We start from the raw sequence: 22,533 nt of genomic DNA on the forward strand, positions 1-22,533 counted from the left end.
GACTAATTATTGTTGTATGCTTTTAACAACAATTATGATGGTATGAGGATGTTAATTGCAGTATTGTTTATTGTAGAAGAAAATAGGAAATGAGCAAAATGTCCAAAAAGAGGATGCCTTAGAATTCCAGGTGCTTTAATACCATGGAATTAATACCATGGAATTCATACTATAGAATACCAATAATTAGAGAAGGCAACCTTATATAATCCAACTTGAAAAGATGTTGAAGGTATGTTTTTGAATGAAAAGTGGGGGAAAATAACAATATATCTAGAAGGACATCACATATAAAAACAAACTCCCCAATTAATTTTGTATATTTTTTTCTTGGCATAATAATCCGCTGGCAAATAAAAAGTGTTTGATAACACACATGGCAATCAGATCACAGTTGTGTGAAAAAGAGGGCAGGATTGGGGTGATGATGTAAATGGACTTTTTAAACACAGAACCTGTCTATACATTTCTTTTGTAATTAAATATTTAAATGAAAAGCTAAGTGCTTAATGACAGTACTGTAAAAGCTATAACATTAAATACTGGACCTGTGTTTAGATGCAAATAAATCAACACACAGACAAGTGACATCTGGGGTGAGGGGCTGGAGTGACAGTAAGAAAGGCAGAAAATTCCTTTTCAATTTCATCTACATTTTACCCCTTGCCAACTCTTGCAAAATACAGTGTGTTTAGACAACACACTGACCAGTGAGGTTACTATTGTCTCTCTCTCTCTCTCTCTCTCTCTCTCTCTCTCACACACACACACACACACACACACACACACACACACACACACTAGCGCATTGGGCCCTCTGTGGATGGTCACTCCACCTGTGAGCATCTCACTCTTAAGAGCAAGGATTTATCAGACCTGGGGATGGCTGGTGTTTATCACATGCTCTCTTTACACAAGCTTGCTCACTGAGGCTGGTGCCTTTTTGCACAATGTTTGCCTGGAATAGATGAAGGCAGTAGATATGGTAACTTAAAAATCCTTTAGGACCAGATGCTATCATGTAAAACCCACCAACATGAACTACCCTCTGAGAGGGAAGGCCAAGCCCTGGGGAGTAATGCTTGTCATTCTGTGGTTAATAAACATAACTGCATTGGCAAACACTAATACACCTGGACTTTGACCACTAAATCATACTTTTAAATTTAATTTTAATTTTATAGGGAATGGATGAAAAATGCCATTGAATAATTTATGCATCTGTGACATTTCATTTTATCTAAGTCAGGATTTATTCAGATTTCAAATACTTATTTGCCTAAGGATTGGTGAAACCTATTTAGAGGTAGCTTTAAAAATGTGTGTGTGTGTGTGTGTGTGTGTGTTCATTCTGCCTATTGAGTAGCATCTGGAACAATTTAGAATCCTCTATACTTCAGCCTCTTCTCATCTATACCAGAGAGAGTAATATAACTTCCTTGACTGATAGGTAGTGAAAAAAAATCAATTCTGAAATTAACTTTAGGGGTTTTTGATGCCCTTTACAAGCTCTAAACATGCTGGTACATACAAGCAATAGAAGTTTAAGTTATGCATTAAATGTTATAAACTTAGTTATAACATTAAGGTTATCTAGTCCATCAGCCCTTTTCAATTGTTTCCCAAGGTATTAGATGCTGACAACCTCACTGACTCATGGCTGTGAAAATGTTCTTTGTATTTATCTTAGATTTTGTGTCATGGATCAAAGAAATCAAAACTTATTCCTTCATTCAAAGGTTCTAGGAATCCATGACATCAGAGAAAATTATGTTTGTTCTTTCCCTTCCTGTTGAAGAGAAGTATATATTATTTTGGAAATCTTTTTTAAATTAAAAATAAAAAAGTTAAAATTTTCAACTAAAGGTAAGTGCCTAAGAGAAAATCCAGAAGTCCCACTCCCGTCCTATAGCTGGCATGAGAAGTGAGGATTTGTCAAGTAGAACTGGCCTGTTGGTGAAATGCCTATATCTTACTCTCTTCTCCCTTGCACCTCCTCTTCCTCTCTTCTTTCCTTTCCCTCTTTTTAATTTTTTAATATCAAAATTTAAAATATGCACAGAGAGCCGAAACCGGTTTGGCTCAATGGATAGAGCGTCGGCTTGGGAACTGAAAGGTCCCAGGTTCGATTCCGATCAAGGGCATGTACCTTGGTTGCAGGCATATCCCCAGTAGGGGGTGTGCAAGAGGCAGCTGATCGATGACTCTCTCTCATCGATGTTTCTAACTCTCTATTTCTCTCCTTTCCTCTTTGTACAAAATAAATAAAACATATTAAAAAAATATGCACAGAGAGAATACAGTATAATAAATTCCTATGTCTCTATTAACATTTTCATATATTACCAACATCTTTTCCTTTTTAACAATTTATAGGAAATCTCACACATTATATATCTGTAAAAGATAAGATAGGTTAATTAATTAATTAATTAATTTATTTATTTATTTACTTTGGCCTAACCAAAATATGATTATCATACCTAAATATATAACTATAACATATATTGTTAATATAATATCATAAATATAAATATTTAGGTTTAGATATAATCTGTGATGGTTAATTTCATTTTTCAACTTGAATAGGCCACCTGGTGCCCAGATATTGGGTCAATCATTATTCTAGGTGTTTCTGCCAAGGTGGTTTTGAGTGAGATTCACATGTAAAGCAGACTGCCTTCTCCAATGTGTGTGTGCCTCATCCAATCTGTTGACAATCTGAGGGGAACAAAATAGCTGACCTCCCTAAGTAAGAGAGGCCTTTCCGATGGCCTTCCCCCGAGCATCAGCGCTATTCCTGCCTTCACACTCTGATGAAAACAATGGTCTTCCTGGGTGTCAAGCCTGCTGGCCTTCAGGTGGACAGTTCAGTCAGCTCTCCAGGTTCTCTTGCTTTCAGACTAGGGCTGCAAGCATACATCAGTTATCTAGTGTGTCATGCACCCTGCAAATCTGGGGATTTGGATTGGCCCACTTCTATAAATATGTGGTCCAATACCTCATAAGAATAAATTATCTATCTATCCATTTAGCTAGCTAGCTATCTGATATAAAAACATACCCCTGAAAAACCCCAACTAATACATCTCCCAATCACCAGCCCATATTTAAATTTCCCCAAATAGCTAAAATGTGTCTTTAGCATCCAAATATATCACATTGCACTACTGTAAGTCTATAAACATCAGTGATATATTTGTGGAAAAGTCATAGATTATTTTCTCTTTTATGATATTTCTTAAAATAATAAAACTCAACACAGAACATCAAACCCAAAATTTAGAAACTGATTCCAGATTTATAAGGATTCAAATGCATGCTTTCAACATGCCAAGAGCGGACATAGAAAAACCATTTCCTGCTAATATACTCTTGAAAAGTCAATGAGCTTCTTCTCTGACTCTAGGTCCCACATCTACAATGCAGGAAATACAGATATGAAATAGTTATTTGGCCTTCCTCCCATGGATGCAGGGAGGGTAAAATGTAGTCTTTATTAAGGAGTTCTTAAATAAAGTATTAAAAAAAGAAGCAATATATATATTATCAAAATTATCTTCGAACCTGTTTGACTTCTTTATTTACAACTGGGGTTTTACTCTCAGATGAAATGTATGACATTAATGCAAATCTGTGCTTCATTACTAAAATGAATGAAAGCAAATAAATTGTGCTGTAATGAAATAGGCCTGGTTTTTTATCAGAAGTAATTCTGTATGTTTAACACATGCTGAAAAGCAGCAAAGGTTGACTTCTCAAGGTCACTGCTTCAGATACTCACCCAGTACTGTTGAGATAACTCTGTCCCAGGCTGCAATCCTTGGACAGAGAAGATGGATTGAACCAAAATGCTGGCAGGCACTGACCATTGCTGTGTCGTTCATAACCATAGTCACTGTTGGGGAAAGAGCCAGGAGAAACCTTTCAGTAGGTGGCAAAATTACTGAGAACCATTTCATGTTAGTCCACAGGCAACTTCAACTCCAGTCATTTAATCAAAGAAGAAGTATTCACTAAATTCCAAAAATGGAATTTTTTTTCCAGAGAATATCTATGTTACCCATAAAAATATCCTAAAGATCCCATTTTCAGAAATGCTAACTTGGAGACAAGAGGGGTGCCTGTGTAGAAATGAAGGCTCAATGACCAATAATTCTTTCATATATATATATATATATTAGAGGTCTGTTGCAAGAATTCGTGCACCAGTGGGTCCCTTGACCTGGCCTGCAGGATCGGGCCTAAGCTGGCTCTCCAACATCCCTCGAGGGGTCCTGAATTGCAAGAGGGCACAGGCCAGGCTGAGGGACTGCACTGGTGCATGGTCAGGGCCAGGGAGGGATGAGGGAGGTTGGCCAGCAGGAGAAGGACAATGGGAGGGCTCCATGGCATCTGGCTCATCTCACTCAGTCCTGACCAGCCAGATTCCAGAAGCAAACTAACTTACTAGTCAGAGCATCTGTCCCCTGGTGGTCATTGCTTGTCATAGCGACTGGTCAACCAGCGATTGTCTGCCCCCTGGAGGTCACTGCATGTCATAGCAAGCAGTTGAGCAGCCTTAGTATATAATTATCATATTATGCTTTGATTGATTGAACAGCCAACTGGATGACTGTACACTTAGCATATTAAGCATATTACGTTTTTATTATACTTAATTGATTTTAGAGAGGGAGAAAGGGAGAATGATAAGGAGATAGAAACATCTACAAGAGAAAAGCATTGATCAGCTGACTCCTGCATGTTTCATACTGGGAATCGAGCCCACCATGCAGGCATGTCCTTGACCAGGAATCAAACTAGTGACCTCTTGATGCATGGATGGATGCTCAACCACTGAGCCACACTGACTGGACTCAATGACCAATAATTCTAAGTAAACACCTTGAAGCTGAGAGAGCAGATACAATATTCATTAGGAGGATACACATGGAGGTTGGTCCAGAGAGAGCTATAATTAGTGAACAGGCAGTGGAGGAAGCTCCACCCTCAGTGTAAAGTTCACTGAAGAGTTTAACACAGCAACATGTGGCATGGTGCTCATTCATGTTGATGTCTTTGGGGTGTTCTTCCAAGACATCTGGATCTACCAAGTAGAGGAGCCAGGTATGTCTGTGCACAAGCCATATGCTTCAAAGTCACAGCAGGAAAGGAAGTGTCCTTCAGGAGTGTCCTGAGAATTTCCCCAAGGAAAAGTTTTGTCCTGGTCCCAACTGTCAGTACTAAGAGGATTTAAAAATCTTCTATCTGGTTGGAAACAGTCAAAGCCTTTTCTCTCAGCCTCCTCTCATTCTTGCCTCTAAGGCCCTCCAAGTGGCCTGACATCCTCGGGTTCTGGAAGATGAACCCAGGCAGAGGCTGATGTCAAAATGCACCTCCACATGCACATACAAATTGCAGGCAGCGACTAGCAAGCACTCGTATGAACTGGCCCATCTGTGTGATGGAGGTGAGATGCTGGCACATAAGAGGTGGGCAGGGAGAATAGTCTCAGCTTAAGGGGCCTGTCACCAGGCAGCTGGCACTTAAAATTCTGCACATACCAGCTGGACTTGGTGCTGGTTCAACACAGCATGGGTAAGAAGCCTTCAAAATTGATGCCTACAGGATACCCAGTGTTCATTTCAGATAATTAGTTTACAACTGCTGGAGAATGACAGGCAAGGTCACCCAGGGGACTGTCCAGGGAAGAACCAAGGCAAGAGGGAACATTCAATGACAGCCACCTTTCATTATGTTACAGTCAAGTGGGATCAATAATGCTCTAGCTACTGGTAGCAACTCCAAAAGGTCATAATAAGTCTTCCAAAATACTTTCAGAAATCATGCCATTACAAAAATTCCCCTTGGAGAGAAAACAATACAATGGCCTCATTCACAATTCATTTCCCACTTATCAGAATACATATCAGTAAGTGCTATGAGAAGCAGATTCCAATCTCAAATGAATATATAATACTTAAGAATTGGGCCAAGACTGAGGGGTATGAGAGGTGGGGGAGGGGAGAAACCTGATTACTTTCCTTACCCTGTGTTTCTTTTACTCTAGACTAGCTTAAATTTGAAAAATAAAAACAAAACTGACCCTGACAACAAAAGTCTAGCTTATTTTGGCACCTTGTAAAAAATATTCCCAAAAGAAGATACATTTTCAGGAGAAACCAGGGGACTGGAACATCTCACCTCACTTCTTCCCTGTGGTTTTTATGAGAGGATGCATTTGCTCTCTGCAGAAAAATGGCTGTATGATAAGGCTAAAGTTCAATTGCAAAAGTGAAATGCTCACTTCCTTTACAAATCCTCTTTGAATACAGTGGATGAAGGAGAAGCATCCTGGCTTCAGAAAGAGGGATGAAATGAATGACTGAAAATTCCCAGGGACATTTTCCCTGTCAAGGTATTTCAGGGTGTCAACCCTGAAATGTGGGAAAGGGATAAAGTATTTTTGTCATTGGCATCATCTTGCAATGACTAAACACCATCATGGCTGGGGAGGTCCCTTTAGAATTCATTGTGAGCTCCACTGTGATAAGCTCTCTGCCCTCTGGCTGAGCCCAGAATAGAGCACTGGCTCTTACCTTACCTGTCTACCCACAAGTGAGGAACAGCCTTTGGTGATCAGTCTGAGTGCTGGCAGCCAATTTTGCCAGGCCTGCCCAGTGCTACTTGAGCAGACTTATTTTTTCTAAGATATGTGGTATGTGTGCACATAATACCTCTCAGATATTTTGATGATCAGAAATGTGACCAGTGATTGTTACATAGCTTGAAATAAATTCTTAAAGGAATGACTTTGGTTCTCAAGCAGGTCAACTTTCAGTCATTTAACACTAATCTACATATTTAGCAATTGCATTCTCTTCTCTAAGCTCAAAACATAAAAAGAAATATTTTCTAAAAAGACAAAAATAAGAGGTGGGGGCAGGAGCAGACAATGAAATGGATATAATCAATGGAGTTCCCACCCTCTCATTCTCAGTAATTTTTCAACGTCACCTGAATATTGAAAACTGGCCTAGACCAAAGCAAGGGAACTCCTGGCCCCATGAGCCAGATTTCTGCTTCCCAAATGTTCCAGGAGACTCACACTGGCACTCTGAGTTTATTAACATCGAATCCTCTCAGGACTTTTTCAGGTTAAACCGCCAACTCCCTGTAAAGTTCTAGGATCATGGAGCTGTAGACTGGCAATGCCATCGAATTCAGAAATGCCTTCCATGCACACATAAGCAAGAATCAGCCAACCATCAAAAACTTGCAGGGATAGAAAATTTACTGCCTTCTAAGGCCATCGTTTCACTCCCAGGATCCCTAGATTCTAGAAAGTTTAATCTTGAACACACATATGTTTGCTCTCTGAAAAGACATTTCTTGTTTTCATTATTAACATCTGAAGCAACTCAGGGTGGTTTGTCCTGAGACCTATCACACAGGAACATAATTACCAGCCATCTTTGGAATCCTCTATAAGCCCACAGAAATGCCTAGCTTCTCCATATACACATGTACAAGCATCCATGCTGTCTCCAAAGGTAATTTCATAAAAATAGGAGGTTCTAAATAGGTCACTATTATTTCAAATCTCAGCTTTCATTAAGGGCCCTATAAAGAAGCATGGAATGAGCATTCTGGCTTAGAACACCCTAATTCCTACACTTGAATGACCACCTTGCCCCCAATAAACCCCATGCCTTTTGCTCAGCATCCACTCTACAGAGTTCATAAATATAACCATAATAACAACACCAACAGCTAGGACTTGATACACTGAGGGACTCCTTGGGATAAAGGCACCAGCTCACCAGTCGAAATCAGCCTCTGTGCAGACACAGGGTTCAGATTCCATGGCTCCTGCATACTTTCCTTGCATACATTTCCGCTCTGATTTCCGCTTCTTATATATCCTTTTGGCTCCCATGATGCATGCTTCCCCCTGGAAGGAGAAGGGACCTCAGGTACTTGAGCACAACATTGGGATCTTCCCTGCACCACATTGGGCAGTCCGGGAGGATGTTCTCAAACCTCAGTGTGAACTGGACTGAGGTGGTCTCCTGTGCTGACAGTTTTTTTTTTTTTTTTAATCCTTACCTGAGATATTTTCCACTGATTTTTAGAGAGAATGGGAGGGAGAGGGAAAGGCAGAGAGAAACATTGATATGAAAAAGGCATATCAATTGGTTGCCTCCTGCATGCACCCCCAGGGGCAGAAAACCTGCAACCAAGGTACACGTTCTTGACCGGAATCGAACCCAGGACCTTTCAGTCCGCAGGCCAGCACTCTATCCCCTGAGCCAAACCGCTAGGGCTGTCAGCTTTTTCTTTTCAGTTTTGGCAGTCCCAGTATAGAATGTGACTAATAAAGTCAGTTTGAAGAAGCAAGGATCATGAAGACTCAGCCCCATAAATGTATTGCAACACATCTGGGATAATTGGGTTCAATCTTCTATTAGAATAGATGTATACCCTTGCTCACTCATGAGCATGTGAAAGTAGACCATTGCCTAAGAAATATAAAGATCCCTTTTGCCCCAATTTATGATGCTTCTGCCCACACAGCTTTTTACACTGATTTTATATCCATCTATCAGACAAGCAAGAAAACTGAATCCAGTGTTTCTCCACAGAATAAAACCTTTGAACATACAAAGCTCCTGCTTCCCAAAGGGGAAAATATCAGCCGTGTAAACGAGTGATAATTTCATTGTTGAATCTCTGAATGGATTAGGCAAGTCAGCGGATCATCTGGCTCTGCCAAACACAGCTCCTTCTGCAAGTCTCAAGGTCCAGAGCACAGCTCTGTCTGAGTGACTACAACCTGTCTCTCTTAAGCAAACTCACTTTAGCTGGCTCCATTCTACTCCTTCATGTAAATATGTCACAGTCGAGGCTGGGGGTAAATGATGTGTCATTGCCTGGATACAGCTATGGCTTTGCAATGGACTATCCTTTCAGGACCATGGATAATGTCAGCCTTGGGAACTCAAAGGAGAGAGGCTTTCAGACAAGCATTCTGATATGAGCTAACTAGGTGAGGGGCCAGGACAAAGGAAAGTTTCCTATTAATAATTCTGCATTCTTGCCGAAACCGGTATGGCTCAGTGGATAAAGCATAGGTCTTTGGACTGAGAGGTCCCAGGTTCGATTCCGGTCAAGGGCATGTACTTTGGTTGTGGGCACATCCGCGGTAGGGGGTATGCAGGAGGCAACTGGTCGATATTTCACTCTCATCGATGTTTCTAGCTCTCTATTCCTCTCCCTCCCTCTCTGTAAAAAATCAATAAAATATAAAACAAAAAAAATTCTGCATTCTTGCACCACGAGTACCCTGGAAGAGGCCAGAATCAGTACCTGATTGCAGGGAGTTACAGGAGTGGGGAGGAAGGACACTCCTGGCATCACTCACAGAGCATAAGCTTGTTATTTCATGTCTCTGTTTGCTTTGCTAGATCAAATTCAAGACCCTTTGCTCACCCTGCCTCCACCCTGCATCCCTATGACATGCTCAGATAAATTAGGTTTGGATGCCCGCGCTGAGTTGGTATTTCATTTCGTGTTGTAAGTCTAAGCCAAGCACATTTGAATTTTATCTCATTATATCCTAGTACAATAAAAACAGAAATTACTTCACAACAAGCTATAAAATGTAGAGTTTGTTCACTGCTGTGGAACGCAAAACATGTAAGAAAGCCCCAGATGAGCATTCTGGCTTAGAGAACCCCAATTCTTACACTTGAATGACTAGCTGGCCCCCAAGACTCCCCATGCCTTTTGCTCAGCATCTACCCTCTGCTCTCTCCCTCGTACCTGGCTGTGCAGCTGCCAAGGTCTGTAGTCCTCCTCGGCACACCGTCTATCGAAAATGGACTTGTAGTCCACTTTGACCAGCTGCCATTCTGAGCGGTGGCTGAAGTGTCCAAACACTCTACAGAGTTCATAAAGATGAAGATAATTGCAATAATAAAAATGCCAATAGTTATAACAACAGTTAGCATCTGTCCAGTGTACTAATAAGTACATTACATTGATCTTATCACTTAATCCTCAAAAAACATTTATATAAAGAGGGTGACTATTATTGGCTCACTTCACCTATGGGTAACATGAGGCTCGAAGAGTTTTGTTCACTTGTAAAAACCAATGTCAAATCACTAAAGAACTAGTAGTAGCAGGATGTATAGTGTTTAGCATAAAAGACCAGTTCTATATATCGTACCAGAGAATAGTTAACAAAAATAAATAAATAAAATCAATAAATCAATCAACCAACCAATAATGGAGAAAACAATCACAAATTCTGACTTCTACATGGTCTGAGATTGTAATTCCAGGCTGTCTTGCTAATGCACATGATTTTCATGTATTTAATTTCCTATCAGTCGCTAGGGAAAGTGGGTGGCAAGACCAAGTGCTTACAACTGCTTCCTACGCTGTGCATTCTACTGTGGTTGCTGAAAAGATATAGGTATTTAATGAGGTGTTTGAATCACTAATTGTAGATAAGGATAAAAACCACAAAGCAGCCTTTTTGGTCAGCATTTTTTATCTGTTTTGCAAATATAAACATTAAATGAAGATAAATTATGGAAGAAACTGCTCACCTAGCTGTGTTTACCATGGCCCAAAGTGTAGCTACTAGGCATGTTAAATATCTATTGATTTTTTTCTATCATTAAAAAAATAAAAGAAAAGGGGACAGAAAATTTACAAAATATACCAACTCCTTGCTTTGATTTTTACATTGCCCTTTCCGGATTTTTACATTGCCATTGCCGACAGGATCAACTGCTTTAAATCCTTCCTTCTATTCCCTATGTCCAATTTTCTAGGGGAAGGAAAAGGCACAGTTTCATATTTTAAATTCAAAGCCAATGTTTTGAACCCCACAGGCAGGCAAGTCATTAATCAAGTCTTTCACAAATTAATGATCATCTCTTTCCAGACAAGAATGAGTGCAAATGCAATTTCCCAGGAACAGATTGTTCTCAGGGTTTCCTTAATATGCCTCACAATTGGGTTAGATAAAGAGCCAGGGAAAAAGAAAAGCCTGCTTGGGGTTTTGCTCAAGCTCTGAGTTCTGCCTTAAAGTGAAACCATTCCTTGTATTCCCATGCCTTTCTCTATGGTGAATGTGTTTGTTATGAAAGTTCTAAATGCATAGCTTTATTTTCTATTGCAATGATCTCTTCTAATTTCCCTCAGGCCTTTCAGGAGGGGAAGAAATGAGTTAGTTTGCCACCTACCCTCAGTGTGGGACTTCCCATAATTAGTAAAAGTCAGGGAACCAGTGCTCATAATTTTTCTTTTTCTTTTTGTCTTTACTAGAGAATCATGAAATCAGATGTGCAAACTTTGCCGGCAACCCCAAACCTAACAGCAGTAAAGTGAACAAACAGCTAAAAAAACAAGTGTATGGATGTATAGTAAGAGATGTTCCACTTACGTCATGATTAGAGTCTCTTCCCCAGGCTCACCCAGAACCCCGTCCACAAAAAGGGGAATAGATGTGAAACTGTATTTGCTCCAAGATCTCCCTTCATCAAAACTCAACCTAATGACAGAGAAGGAAAATTTACAATGCTCAGATCTCCAAAGAAAAAAAATAAAAATCCTATCAAAAGGGAGATACTACCAACCAGGAGAGAATTGATTTGAAAAGTGCCGAAGGCATTGTTAAAGTGAGCCGTGAATAAGTCCTTAATTACATGAGAAGGTAGAGATACAGTGAGCCCAGTGATTTGGGACCTCGGTGTGTTATTACATTAACGAGGGGAGAGCTGCATGAAATGAGAATAATAATGAGTCTTTGATAGAATTTGTCTTTAAATTTGGATCTTTTATTAGATCTTAGATCTCAATGTGACTCTCTCCAAAACCTCAGGGCACTCGTAGCCAGCCTTTCAGATGATTTTGAAGAGCAATGGCCACAGGGGACCATTTAGATGGAATGGAGCCAGCCAACTCCAAGTGATCAGGGTATTTCAGAGTCTTTCTTACATTGTTATAAATCCTAGTTGACTCACTGAGTGAATGAATGGGTACAGAAAGACAGATCCTTGATAGCAAGAGAAGAGAAGTATGTAATCTGAAGATCAGGCAAGATGTTTCTTTTGCTTCACCCTTCCCTATGGATGCCTCCCACCAGGCTAAGCCTCTGTTTCTCTTATTTCCGCAGCTTTCCCTTCGGTCACCAGAGTAACTACCAGAGGAGGGAAAATAATGTTGTTTACTTTAAACAAGTTCGAATCTGCAGAGTCACTTTCAAAAACACACATGGAGTCTGTTGGAAACCCCTCTGGAAATTAGGACCTGCATGTCCATCTGCAGAAGACCTTCAGGTAGAGTTGCAGAATGTCACTCCCAAAAGGGAAACTAAGAAAATACAATCAGCAACAGTATCCTGATCTCTGTGCAGAACACACATACTGGTAATGGTAATGAGGAGGTATTAATTGGGAAAGGAGTTAAGCTACTCAGAGATTATACCTGGCGCAGCATTTTACCCACAACTGTGCTGAAAGGATAAGGCACTGGGGAGGGTATTGTCACATTTAAAAACTAGAATGTAATCCCTCTTTCAGGAGCAGAGCTTATCCTCCTTCCTTCTCTCCCTCCTTCCCTCTCTCCCTTTCTCCCTCCCTCCCTCCGTCCCTCCCTTCCTCCCTCCCCCCATCCCATCTTCCCTCCCTCCCTCCCTCCTTCTCTCTCTTTTATTACAGGCCACAATCTTATTGTAAAAGAGCAAAGGTGTAAATTATGTTCTAGTAGACCTTGACATTTTACAACAAACATGATCACAGTATGACAGCCTGCCTCCTAGCCTTAACAGTGAGAAATCACAAGGAGTATGACTCATGGGCAACAGGTGCCTTTACCAGAGATGCCGAATTGGAAGAGACGTGTGCTTCATAGCAACTAGGACTCCACCTTGATCCAGATACAGAACACTGTGCTCTTCTTCAAAGATCTGGAAGAGGAAACCACATCGACATGGACACACATCCAAAATTCAGATAATTAGCCTTCACATGAGGAGAAAAAAGAATCCCTCTCCTGATTGAACAAGGTTGAACAACACTTCACAAGATGGGATACATGTACCCCTGGAGTTATATAAAATTGTTTTAGGCGTACCACAAAACAAATGTAAAGAATAGTTATGTATTTATGTTTATGGTCCGATCTTATTTTGTGGCATGTTCTATTGATTCCCATTTATAATGAAGTCAGAATACTGGATAGCTTATATTGGGTAACATTTTAAGGTAGAAGAAACCTTGGAGATACTTAATCTCACAGTCTCATGCTTATACTGAGGCTTCTAAGGTTGAGAGAGATGTTGAGACTTGTCTAAGAGTATGTGTGTAGTGGATGCAGCTGAAGCTTGCAGCCTTTCAGTGACCTCCCAGATACATTTCTTTCAAACTTCCCAAGTATTCTAGAAAAAAAGGTGTTCTTGTTCAATTAATAGGTTCTCTACCAAGTCATAAAGTAGCTCTGATAAAAATGGAACATCATATTTGGGTACATGTGCCATTGGATCTTTCTCTAAATGTGGAGAAACCAATGTGAAATCAAGGGGAAATAGGGTGAAATAATTTCTAAATCCTCTCTATATAAGGTGCATGCTGGCTTCACAGTCACACTGTTAGTATAGCTTTGTCTATGATTACATGATAGAAATAATATTCTCCCCTTTTATTTACTTTTTTTTGAAAAATTTAAAATGTTTATCAAATTTATTGGGGTGACACTGGTTAATAAAATTATATAGGTTTCAAGTGTACAATTCCATAATATAGTGATCGGCAAACTCATTAGCCAACAAAGTCAAATATCAACAGTTCAACAATTGAAATTTCTTTTGAGAGCCAAATTTTTTTAAACTTAAACATCTTCTAATGCCAATTTTTCAAAATAGACTCTCCCAGGCCATGGCATTTTGTGGAAGAGCTACACTCAAGGGGCCAAAGAGCAGCATGTGGCTTGCGAGCCACAATTTGCCAATCACTAAAATAATAGATAATCTGTATATTGTACTGTGTGTTCAACACCTCAAGTCACGTCTCCTTTATTTACTTCTTACACTCATGTAAAGGTATATCCTATCCAAGGACTATAGAAGTAGAGACTTATTTTGCTTTGTTTGGGGTATTAAAAGGAAAAAAAAGGGGGGGGGATCTTGGCTCTCTAACTATTTTCTAGGGGAAAATTAACAGTCCTTATTAACTCCCAGATCAAGAGCCCTAAGGTTTTTAGGCAAATTTCTTACTTGCTCTGTCCTTCTCATAACATGTGAATCCCACCGAGGACTTATTAGGGGTCTGGAATGAGGAAATAGCAATTGGACCATAGCATGGAGATCTCTGACTAAAATATAAAGCAGAGTTGTTCTCATTGCTCTGTGATTACCTGTGCATTGAATTTCCATTTACAGTGCTAGTTATTGTATGATAATTAAATGTCAGTGGGTTATTAAAACGTATTTATTGAAGGGTAATAACCATGCATTAGGCACATATCTTGTTATGATTGCTAAAGCTCATTAAATGCCTGTTTTATAAGCTATGGGTATCTAATTTTCATTCAGAAGAAAGAGAGGAAGCATTTAAGCTAAACACATTGGTTTAAAGTGATTCCATTTCTACTCTCCCTAGCATATGCACGGTGATTGTTATTACTCTGTCTTTTGCACATGAGATTTAAACATCTCAGAATGCCACCTGGGTAATTGCTATTTCTATATCACTGCATTGCTCTCTATTCTGACTTCAAGGCAAGGGGAATTTATGGAGATAACCCAGCATTAGGCATATAATCTACCTTCCAGGCTCCATGTTCCCTATATGATAGACTTTAGGATACAGGTTTTCTTTTATGGGAAAAATTCAGACAGATCTAATTTGGTTTCACTGTCACTTATAAACTTCCTTCTATAAAAGCTCTGCATATGAGTCATTTTTATCGAATGGTAAGGGAAAAATAAATTTCAAAAAGATTCACTAACCTCGAAGACTTAAGACTAAATAAATGCAATGGCAAGCTTTAGGATGTATATGTAGTTGAATAAGTTATTATGTGTAGTAGAATAAGTTCCCAGAATTAAATTGAGTTGGGCAAATTTAATGCCACTGAAATGTCAGCAACGTTGCTTTCTTACCTGCCTCCAAGTGTTTCCTGCATCTGAAGAGACAAACATGCTGATGTCGCTGTCTGACAATTCAGAGCCTATGTTACCTAGACAGAGCACAGAGCCATGAGTGGATGGGACTTTATGCACAAGCTAACCATGAGCCACTTGGGCAGTTTGCATTGCCTGAGATGAACTGAGATTACAAACATATCTGAGCAGCATTTCTCAGCATACTTGATTCCTGGTCAATAGTTTAGGTGCAAGTCAAAAATATCTTTAGCTTGCTCATTAAACTCCAAGCAGAGATATATAGCTTCTTAAAATAAACACAATTTACAGCAGCAAGCAAACAAGGTTAGCTTCTTACCTGAAGCCACTATGATGCTAGGAGCTGTCTCTCGGCTGGCAATGATCCCTGATGTGTAGGGATTCTCAGAGACCTTAAGGTGAAGGTGTAGTGAGCAATAAGGCTGAGAAGAGGAAAAATGAGTGTCATGAAAACACACAATCTAAATAGTCATTCCAATCTCATGTTCAGAACATCTATCCAATCATCCAACCATCCCATCTATGCATCCATTCATGGACCCATCCATTCACCTTTCTTCATTCCACAAATACCTAGTGTCCACTAAGCATAACATAGCTGCCAAGCTGGTGAAGGAAAGTTTCTTCATTTTAAATGGAATTGACTGCCTTCATTGCCATTTGGGCATTTACCAAAACATTTGATCATTTTATCTGTAAAATAAAGGTGCAGCTTATGAAAGAGTTATTGTACATTGACTCAGATTTGGTCTTGACTATCATGGAGTGTATAATTTAAGATCTTTTGATTGTTTAACATAAATAAAAATATTTTAATACCATAAGATCAGATAAAATATGAGATTCTACAGGGTGACAAAATGACAGATAAAATATGAGATTCTACAGGGTTCAACATTTTTTAAAAATATATTTTATTGGTTTTTCACAGAGAGAAAGGGAGAGAGATAGAGAGCTAGAAACATCGATGAGAGAAATACATCGACCAGCCGCCTCCTGCACATCCCCCACTGGGGATGTGCCTGCAACCAATGTACATGCCCTTGACTGGAATCAAACCTGGGACCCTTTGGTCTGCAGGCTGATGCTCTATCCACTGAGCCAAACTGGTTTCAGCAGGGTTCAACTTTTGATCAGGAATGCTCCAAGGAGAAAATGGTGCCTTAGGCAAAGATGGGATGTTATGAACCTAGGTAAGATTTTTAGGAGGATAAAGGATATTTTAGCCCTGAGTAACACCAACCATAAAGAAAAACACACAGAAGATTTGAGTTACACTAAAGTATATGGTCATACTAGAGAGGAGAAATAGGAAAAAGGGTTTGATGAGGCTGGGAGAGATTTAAGAAGTCAGTTGGCATCTCTTAGCCACTCCCCATGTGAGACCTTGGTCTCAGTTGTACAGAAGAAACTGTATGATGTGTGAGACTGTCCTAATGTCCAACAGACAATCAACAGAGTATTACCAGAATTAGTTTATTCAATAGAAAAGTCACCCTCATAGGCAAAAATGTACCAATAACAACAATTTCAATGAAAATTTAAGAGACTTGTTTATTTGTGTGTGAAAATCTCAAATTTTCTGATTAATATAGCACCAGTTTTGAGAATAAATCTTATACAAGTTTTATTTGAAACAGCTCTTGTCCTGAGTTGTCAAAAACTAAGAGTTTGTGTCTGAACCCACACTTCTTTTCATCGCTGAGGAAGATTACTTTCTAATCTGATTGGCTTGAGTTTTTGGAATCACCAATGTATCTCTGTTATTACTTTGATTCTGCTCTGTAAGTCGCAACCAGCAGATACTCAGAGAGGCAGTGATTAAATTTATATCAGACAGAGTAAAATGACACACTAAAAATGAAATTCAGGAATAAAAGCAACCAAAATACTGGTGAATTAAAAAGTGGATCACAATAGGGTCTTTTCCTTACCACCAACAGAGAGAGTAAACTCTCAAGGAATGACAATAGTAATATATTATTATTTTTACATGAAAAATTCATGTAAAGCTTTATAAAAGGGAATTTTTACTTTATAATGTTCCAAAAGAGTAAAGAAGAGCCCCCTCTATTAGAAGAAATAATCAAACCCAAACACTTGGCTTCCTTTCATCCAAGAGGAAGTCCCCAATGGGTATAGTTATGTGGCCGAGGTCCCAGGAACACACTGCACAGCTCTCGGTTGCTAAGGCAGGATAAAGCAGAGGTGTCAGGCTCTTTTTCCATGGGAGTTGTGCTGACAACAGCAGCCTATCAAAATCTCCCTTCTCTGATCTACAGCACTTTATGTTACTATGAGCCATCCTGCACCTCACAAGCCTCACATATGGTTCTATTGCCCCAAGAGATACACACTCTGAAAATAAAGAGAAAATGTCAAATGCTACATTGCATCATCTGTGAAACCTAGCCTAGAATCAAAAATGCAAGTTTGAAATGACAAGCAATGCTTTTATGTTAGGAAGTGAAGAATATCACTATTTTACTCAGAGCAATGCCACAAGTACCCAAGCTTATCTGTAAAGCACATTATCAGAATAACATGAGCATCTCCATGGCATGAGAATCATGGCATTATTAATCACTGGGAAATGTGTACATATATGGGTAGAATTACCCAACAAGGTGGAACATTCCTGGACAAGGGAGCAATCAGCTTGCAGTCTTAGGGGTCACTTGCCACAAACTTCATGGCTCAACAGTCTGGAAGATTGTGAAGCTCAGTTGCCATGGGACCCAAGGTCTCTTTGCTATGGGGACTTGCCATTGCAAAGGAAAGAGTGTATTTCCAAATGACCATATCAGCACAGCTCATGACTATGGCTTTCAGAGCCCACAATAAGTTATTTCGAGAAAAGACAGCAGTTCATGCAATAGCAGCAACATTAGAAATGAGCTCTCCGTTGCACTTTTTCTCTGTGTTCTCATTTGTAGTACTGGATTGCCCCCAGCTGGTATGAGGAGAATATTCTGGGCTTTATTTTATTTCTCCCATTTCTTTCAAGGAAGTTAGATGTGTACATCAATGTTTGATGCAAAACAATGGTAAGTGATTCATCTTCACATGTTTAACTTAAACGTTTATACCTGGCTGGTTTTGGACATTTGTCAAAGTTAAATCATAAAACTTAATAGAGAGGTTTATTATGATGGCTATCGAGCCACTGCAGACTCCTGAAGGACAGAACACAAAGTTCTCTAATCGTCCTGTACTTTTGCCCAGATAGGGGACACTCTGTCCACATCTATTGTCTTTCCTTTCTGCCTTCCTGCCTTCGTTTCCCCCATTAGCAAACATGTGCCACATAGGTCTCCAGAATTATTTCTAATTCAGTGGCGTCAAAACACAGCTTGTCCCAAAGGCACTTCTTTCATTTTCTTACTCTTCTACATTAGGACAATATAGAACTGTGCACTAAAAGAACCATGACCTAGCACCTGACATACAGGAAATGGAGGGGACCAGCATACATGTATGGGTGCTGCCCTTTGATATTTCTCCTCATGAAAGAGTCACAGGGCATGGAATATTATCAATCAATTCTAGGAGCAGCTGGATGCCTAATCTGTAATATTTGCAGGGTCAGATATAGAGTCTGAGAGCCTGATGCCAAAGGAGGAGTCTTTCCCAAGAAAAAGTGCACAAGGGCAAGCACACACAGAATTTTGTATTCCATTTCAGAGAGTGCACAAACTCCTGAAGTCCATGGTGGACTTCTAGGTCCCAACTCCCTTTCTTTCATCTTATTCTCTTATGTCTTATTTTAACAAATAAAACTCCTTTGACGATAGCAGGCATTCAGGAAATATCTGTTGAATTTAACTGATCTGTCTTCCTAGCACTATGAATGGCCAATGCAGAATTACTAAATGATAGAAGACATTTCCTCACCATGCAATAAATCAACTCATAAAATGGTTAGATTACTTGAGAACCAACCAACTTCTCATTCTACTTCCTCTTTCCCTGACATGTCTGTATTAATAAACTTTAGGTCTCATCTTTATGGTATCATTATCCCTGGGCATCCTAATCCGAGTATTGTCCTGAAAACCCAGATCAGAGGTTTCTTAAATAATAAGGCAGCAAGTAAATTCCCATATAATAGCCTCCAAATCCACCACCTCACACACTTATTATTTCTGACTTTGAGCCGGAGTTGGGAACCCATTAGATCTTCAGTAAAGAAGAGGGTTAACTACAAAAAAAAGGGAGGCCCCTGGCTGGGTATGGGCCATTCAGCCCCCATCCAACCCAAACAACACACACAGTCAAGTGTGTAAAGGAGTGGAAAGTAGAGTCGAGATTCTCTAGGTTAGCGAGATTTAGCTGCAACCAAAATCGGCCAGCTGAATCCATAGAGAAATCACAGTCTCTCCACATGAATCACTAGGCTTCCCCTAGGGGCTCAAGGATTTGTCACAGGCTCCACTCACATCTTGCCTCCCAGGAGCCAAATCCTGAGGCTTTAGAGGCAGGTAGACCATGACCTGTAATACCCCATCTAATTGTGCTACCCAGTCTTCAGAGGAAAGAAATCCCAGCTGAGCCTTCCAGGCAATCAGTCTAAAAGTCCTAAAAATACAGCCACAAATTACCCTGGATGTCTTATTTCTATAGAATACATTTTAGCAGGGACATTCCTTTTGGGGCTGTAATTCAGAACTTGTTCCACATTTCTATCAGCCCTGCTGGAAAATCTCTTTTCTAATCACCAGGCTGTGCTTTTGGTGACACTGTCACTTTCCAAGTACTCGCAATTCAAAATCACTTTTTATCTCCACCAGCTCCCCAGCCGAAAGATTTTTAACAGTCTGGGTCTCCCAGAGCTCAAAGATTTTCTTTCCAATTTTGTGCCGTTAGCAGGTTTTTATAAAATGGTTTTGGTCTGTCCTCCCCACCCGCTTCACCATTTTCGTTCCTCCCTCTGATGCCTGCTTTCTACAACTGAGATTAAAAGGGCATAAACAACAGGGTTAATGAGGGAGGGAGGCCAGGACTCCTGGGCACTGTCCATCCCTATCCTACTAGTTTATCTTTACTCTGTCTTAATGAGCCTGCTGATTTTGTCACCTTTGGGGTCAATGTGAGCCCAGGAGTTTCCAAAGGTGGCAATTATTATAAATCCTTCCCTGTGACTATCAGTGGAAAGGGAAGGCAGCCACTAAGGTCCAATTGCAAACTTCAACAACACAGTCAATAGAGCATCTGCTTCAAACAAACACAACGCCTGCAATGACACCTGTGCTGAGCACCTACATTAAGGCAGGCCTGATTCTTTTTTTAAAGAAATATATTTTATTGATTTTTTACAGAGAGGAAAAGAGAGAGACAAAGAGTTAGAAACATCAATGAGAGAGAATCATCGATCAGCTGCCTCCTGCACACCCCCCACTGGGGATGTGCCCACAACCAAGGCACATGCCTTTGACTGGAATCGAATCTGGGACCTTTCAGTCTGCAGGCTGATGCTCTATCCACTGAGCCAAACCGGTTTTGGCTGGTCTGATTCTTGAGCTGATTCTTGGCGTGGCCAAAAGAGAGCAACAAACAGTTCCTCAGCTTAGGAAGCTCACATGTTAGCAGACAAACATGGGCAATCACACGTGCTGATTTCAAAACATGAGAAGGCTCACATGTGAAAAGGATCTGGGACAAATACAACTTTAGAAAAATTTAAGTGTGCTCTCTGAACAGGCAGTCAATCAAGGATCAGAATTTTAAGAAAAAGCCAGGCCCTAACCGGTTTTGCTCAGAGGATAGAGTGCCAGTCTACGAACTGAACAGTCCCAGGTTCTAGTCTGGTCAAGGGCAGATGCCCCAATTGCAGGCTTAATCCGCAGTGGGGAGCATGCAGGAGGCAGCCGATCAATAATTCTCTCTTTATCATTAATGTTTCAGTCTCTCTTTCCCTCTTCCTTCCTCTCTAAAATAAAATATATTAAAAAAAAAAAAGAAAAAGAAAAAGCCAGACTAGAAAAAGGACATTTTGAGAAAACTAATGATAAATGCACAGTCTGAGACATGAATGAGCACTGTAAGTTAATGGTAGGGGAACAGGTAAGTTCCTCCCTTCCATGGTTTCTGTGTAAGGAAGGAAAGGGAGAGAGGCCTAGGACCAGGCAGGAAAAGTAGAGAGAGGTCAGACCACATGGGACCTTGTAGGAATACTTGCTAAGGAAAGTATTTGCATTTCATTTGACCTGAATTAGTCATAGAAGGTTTAACTAAAAGAGAGACATGATCTGAATTTTTCAAGCTCAAGTTGATCCCATTTACATAAAATTTTAGGAAAGAAAACCCTATCATAAAGGAGAGCGGTTAGTGGTTGTCTAGGGCTAGAAGTGTGGATATTGATTGCAAAGTGAAAATAAATGAATTTGGGGAGGTTATGGAAATGTTCTATCTTGATGGGGTAATGGTGACATGGGTATATAATTTGTCAAGATTCATCAAAGTACAATACATTCTTAAAATGGGTACTTTTTATGTATGTATGTTTTAACTCAATAAAGTTGGATTAAATACACACACACACACACACACACACACACACACACTCACACAGAAGACTGCCCAGTTGAGACAGGAGGAGCAGTTAAGGGCCTGTCACTGTAGGGATAGTAGAAGTCATGATGGCTTGTCTGAGGATGGTCTCAGCACTTATATTTGGGGGCAAAGCAATAAGACTTCCTACCACTGGGACGGTGATGGAGCAGGGAACACCTTGCCAAGTGCTTTGAGGAAGAGGCATTTCTAATGGTTCATTTATGACACCAGAAGACCCAGGAAAGCCTCTTCATATGACATGGCTAATTCCCTCATGGACATTTAATCTCCAATATGCACGGAAGGAGAGCGGATCACATTAAGGTGATGGTGCAAGCCATGCATCTTGGGCAAAGTATCACTGTGCTCCAACTTGCCATAGTTAAACTAGCAAGGTGGCCCTGTTTTTCAAAATGCTGCTGAACTCTGCCTCACAGAGAGAAGGTATTCAGTGATAACTGTCCCTTTTACTTACTCTGTCACTGGCTTTGTGCACTCTCTATCACCACGGGCTTCCACTCCCTCCCCAAGATGCCAGTTCTAAGGAAAGAAGCTGAGTGGGAGGCTGAATCGCAGCCCGCTTTCCTGATGCACAGTGACAACTGTGATATGCTCTGCAACTAATAAGGTCACGCTATGGCTGCTGGCATCTTCTCGAGAAGGAGGTGACCTGCCTACAGCTACATGAGATGAACCCGCAAAGTGGCTGTTCCGACTTCATGGGTCACAAAGAAGCAAGCTGAGTGTGGATAACGCCAAGTCAGAATTGTATGATGACTGTGAATACTGATACACACACA

The 22,533-nt window shown here is 40.2% G+C and overlaps 1 protein-coding gene across 4 annotated transcripts in view; it reads right to left on the reverse strand.

Annotated features, from left to right (window-relative positions):
- SORCS1 (sortilin related VPS10 domain containing receptor 1) overlaps positions 1 to 22,533 on the reverse strand; it is a 434,488-nt gene that overhangs the window by 62,411 nt on the left and 349,544 nt on the right. For all 4 annotated transcript variants that reach the window (XM_036438961.2, XM_036438959.2, XM_036438958.2 and 1 more), the window contains exons 11-17: positions 15,501 to 15,603; positions 15,161 to 15,237; positions 12,876 to 12,967; positions 11,444 to 11,551; positions 9,808 to 9,925; positions 7,806 to 7,936; positions 3,785 to 3,898 (exon numbers count right to left, since the gene is read on the reverse strand). In XM_036438961.2, the coding sequence (XP_036294854.1) occupies positions 3,785 to 3,898; positions 7,806 to 7,936; positions 9,808 to 9,925; positions 11,444 to 11,551; positions 12,876 to 12,967; positions 15,161 to 15,237; positions 15,501 to 15,603 (743 nt within the window). The remainder of the gene's footprint in view (positions 1 to 3,784; positions 3,899 to 7,805; positions 7,937 to 9,807; positions 9,926 to 11,443; positions 11,552 to 12,875; positions 12,968 to 15,160; positions 15,238 to 15,500; positions 15,604 to 22,533) is intronic.

The sequence above is a fragment of the Pipistrellus kuhlii genome, unplaced genomic scaffold, assembly GCF_014108245.1.
Source record: "Pipistrellus kuhlii isolate mPipKuh1 unplaced genomic scaffold, mPipKuh1.p scaffold_m20_p_15, whole genome shotgun sequence".
NCBI lineage: Eukaryota > Metazoa > Chordata > Mammalia > Chiroptera > Vespertilionidae > Pipistrellus > Pipistrellus kuhlii.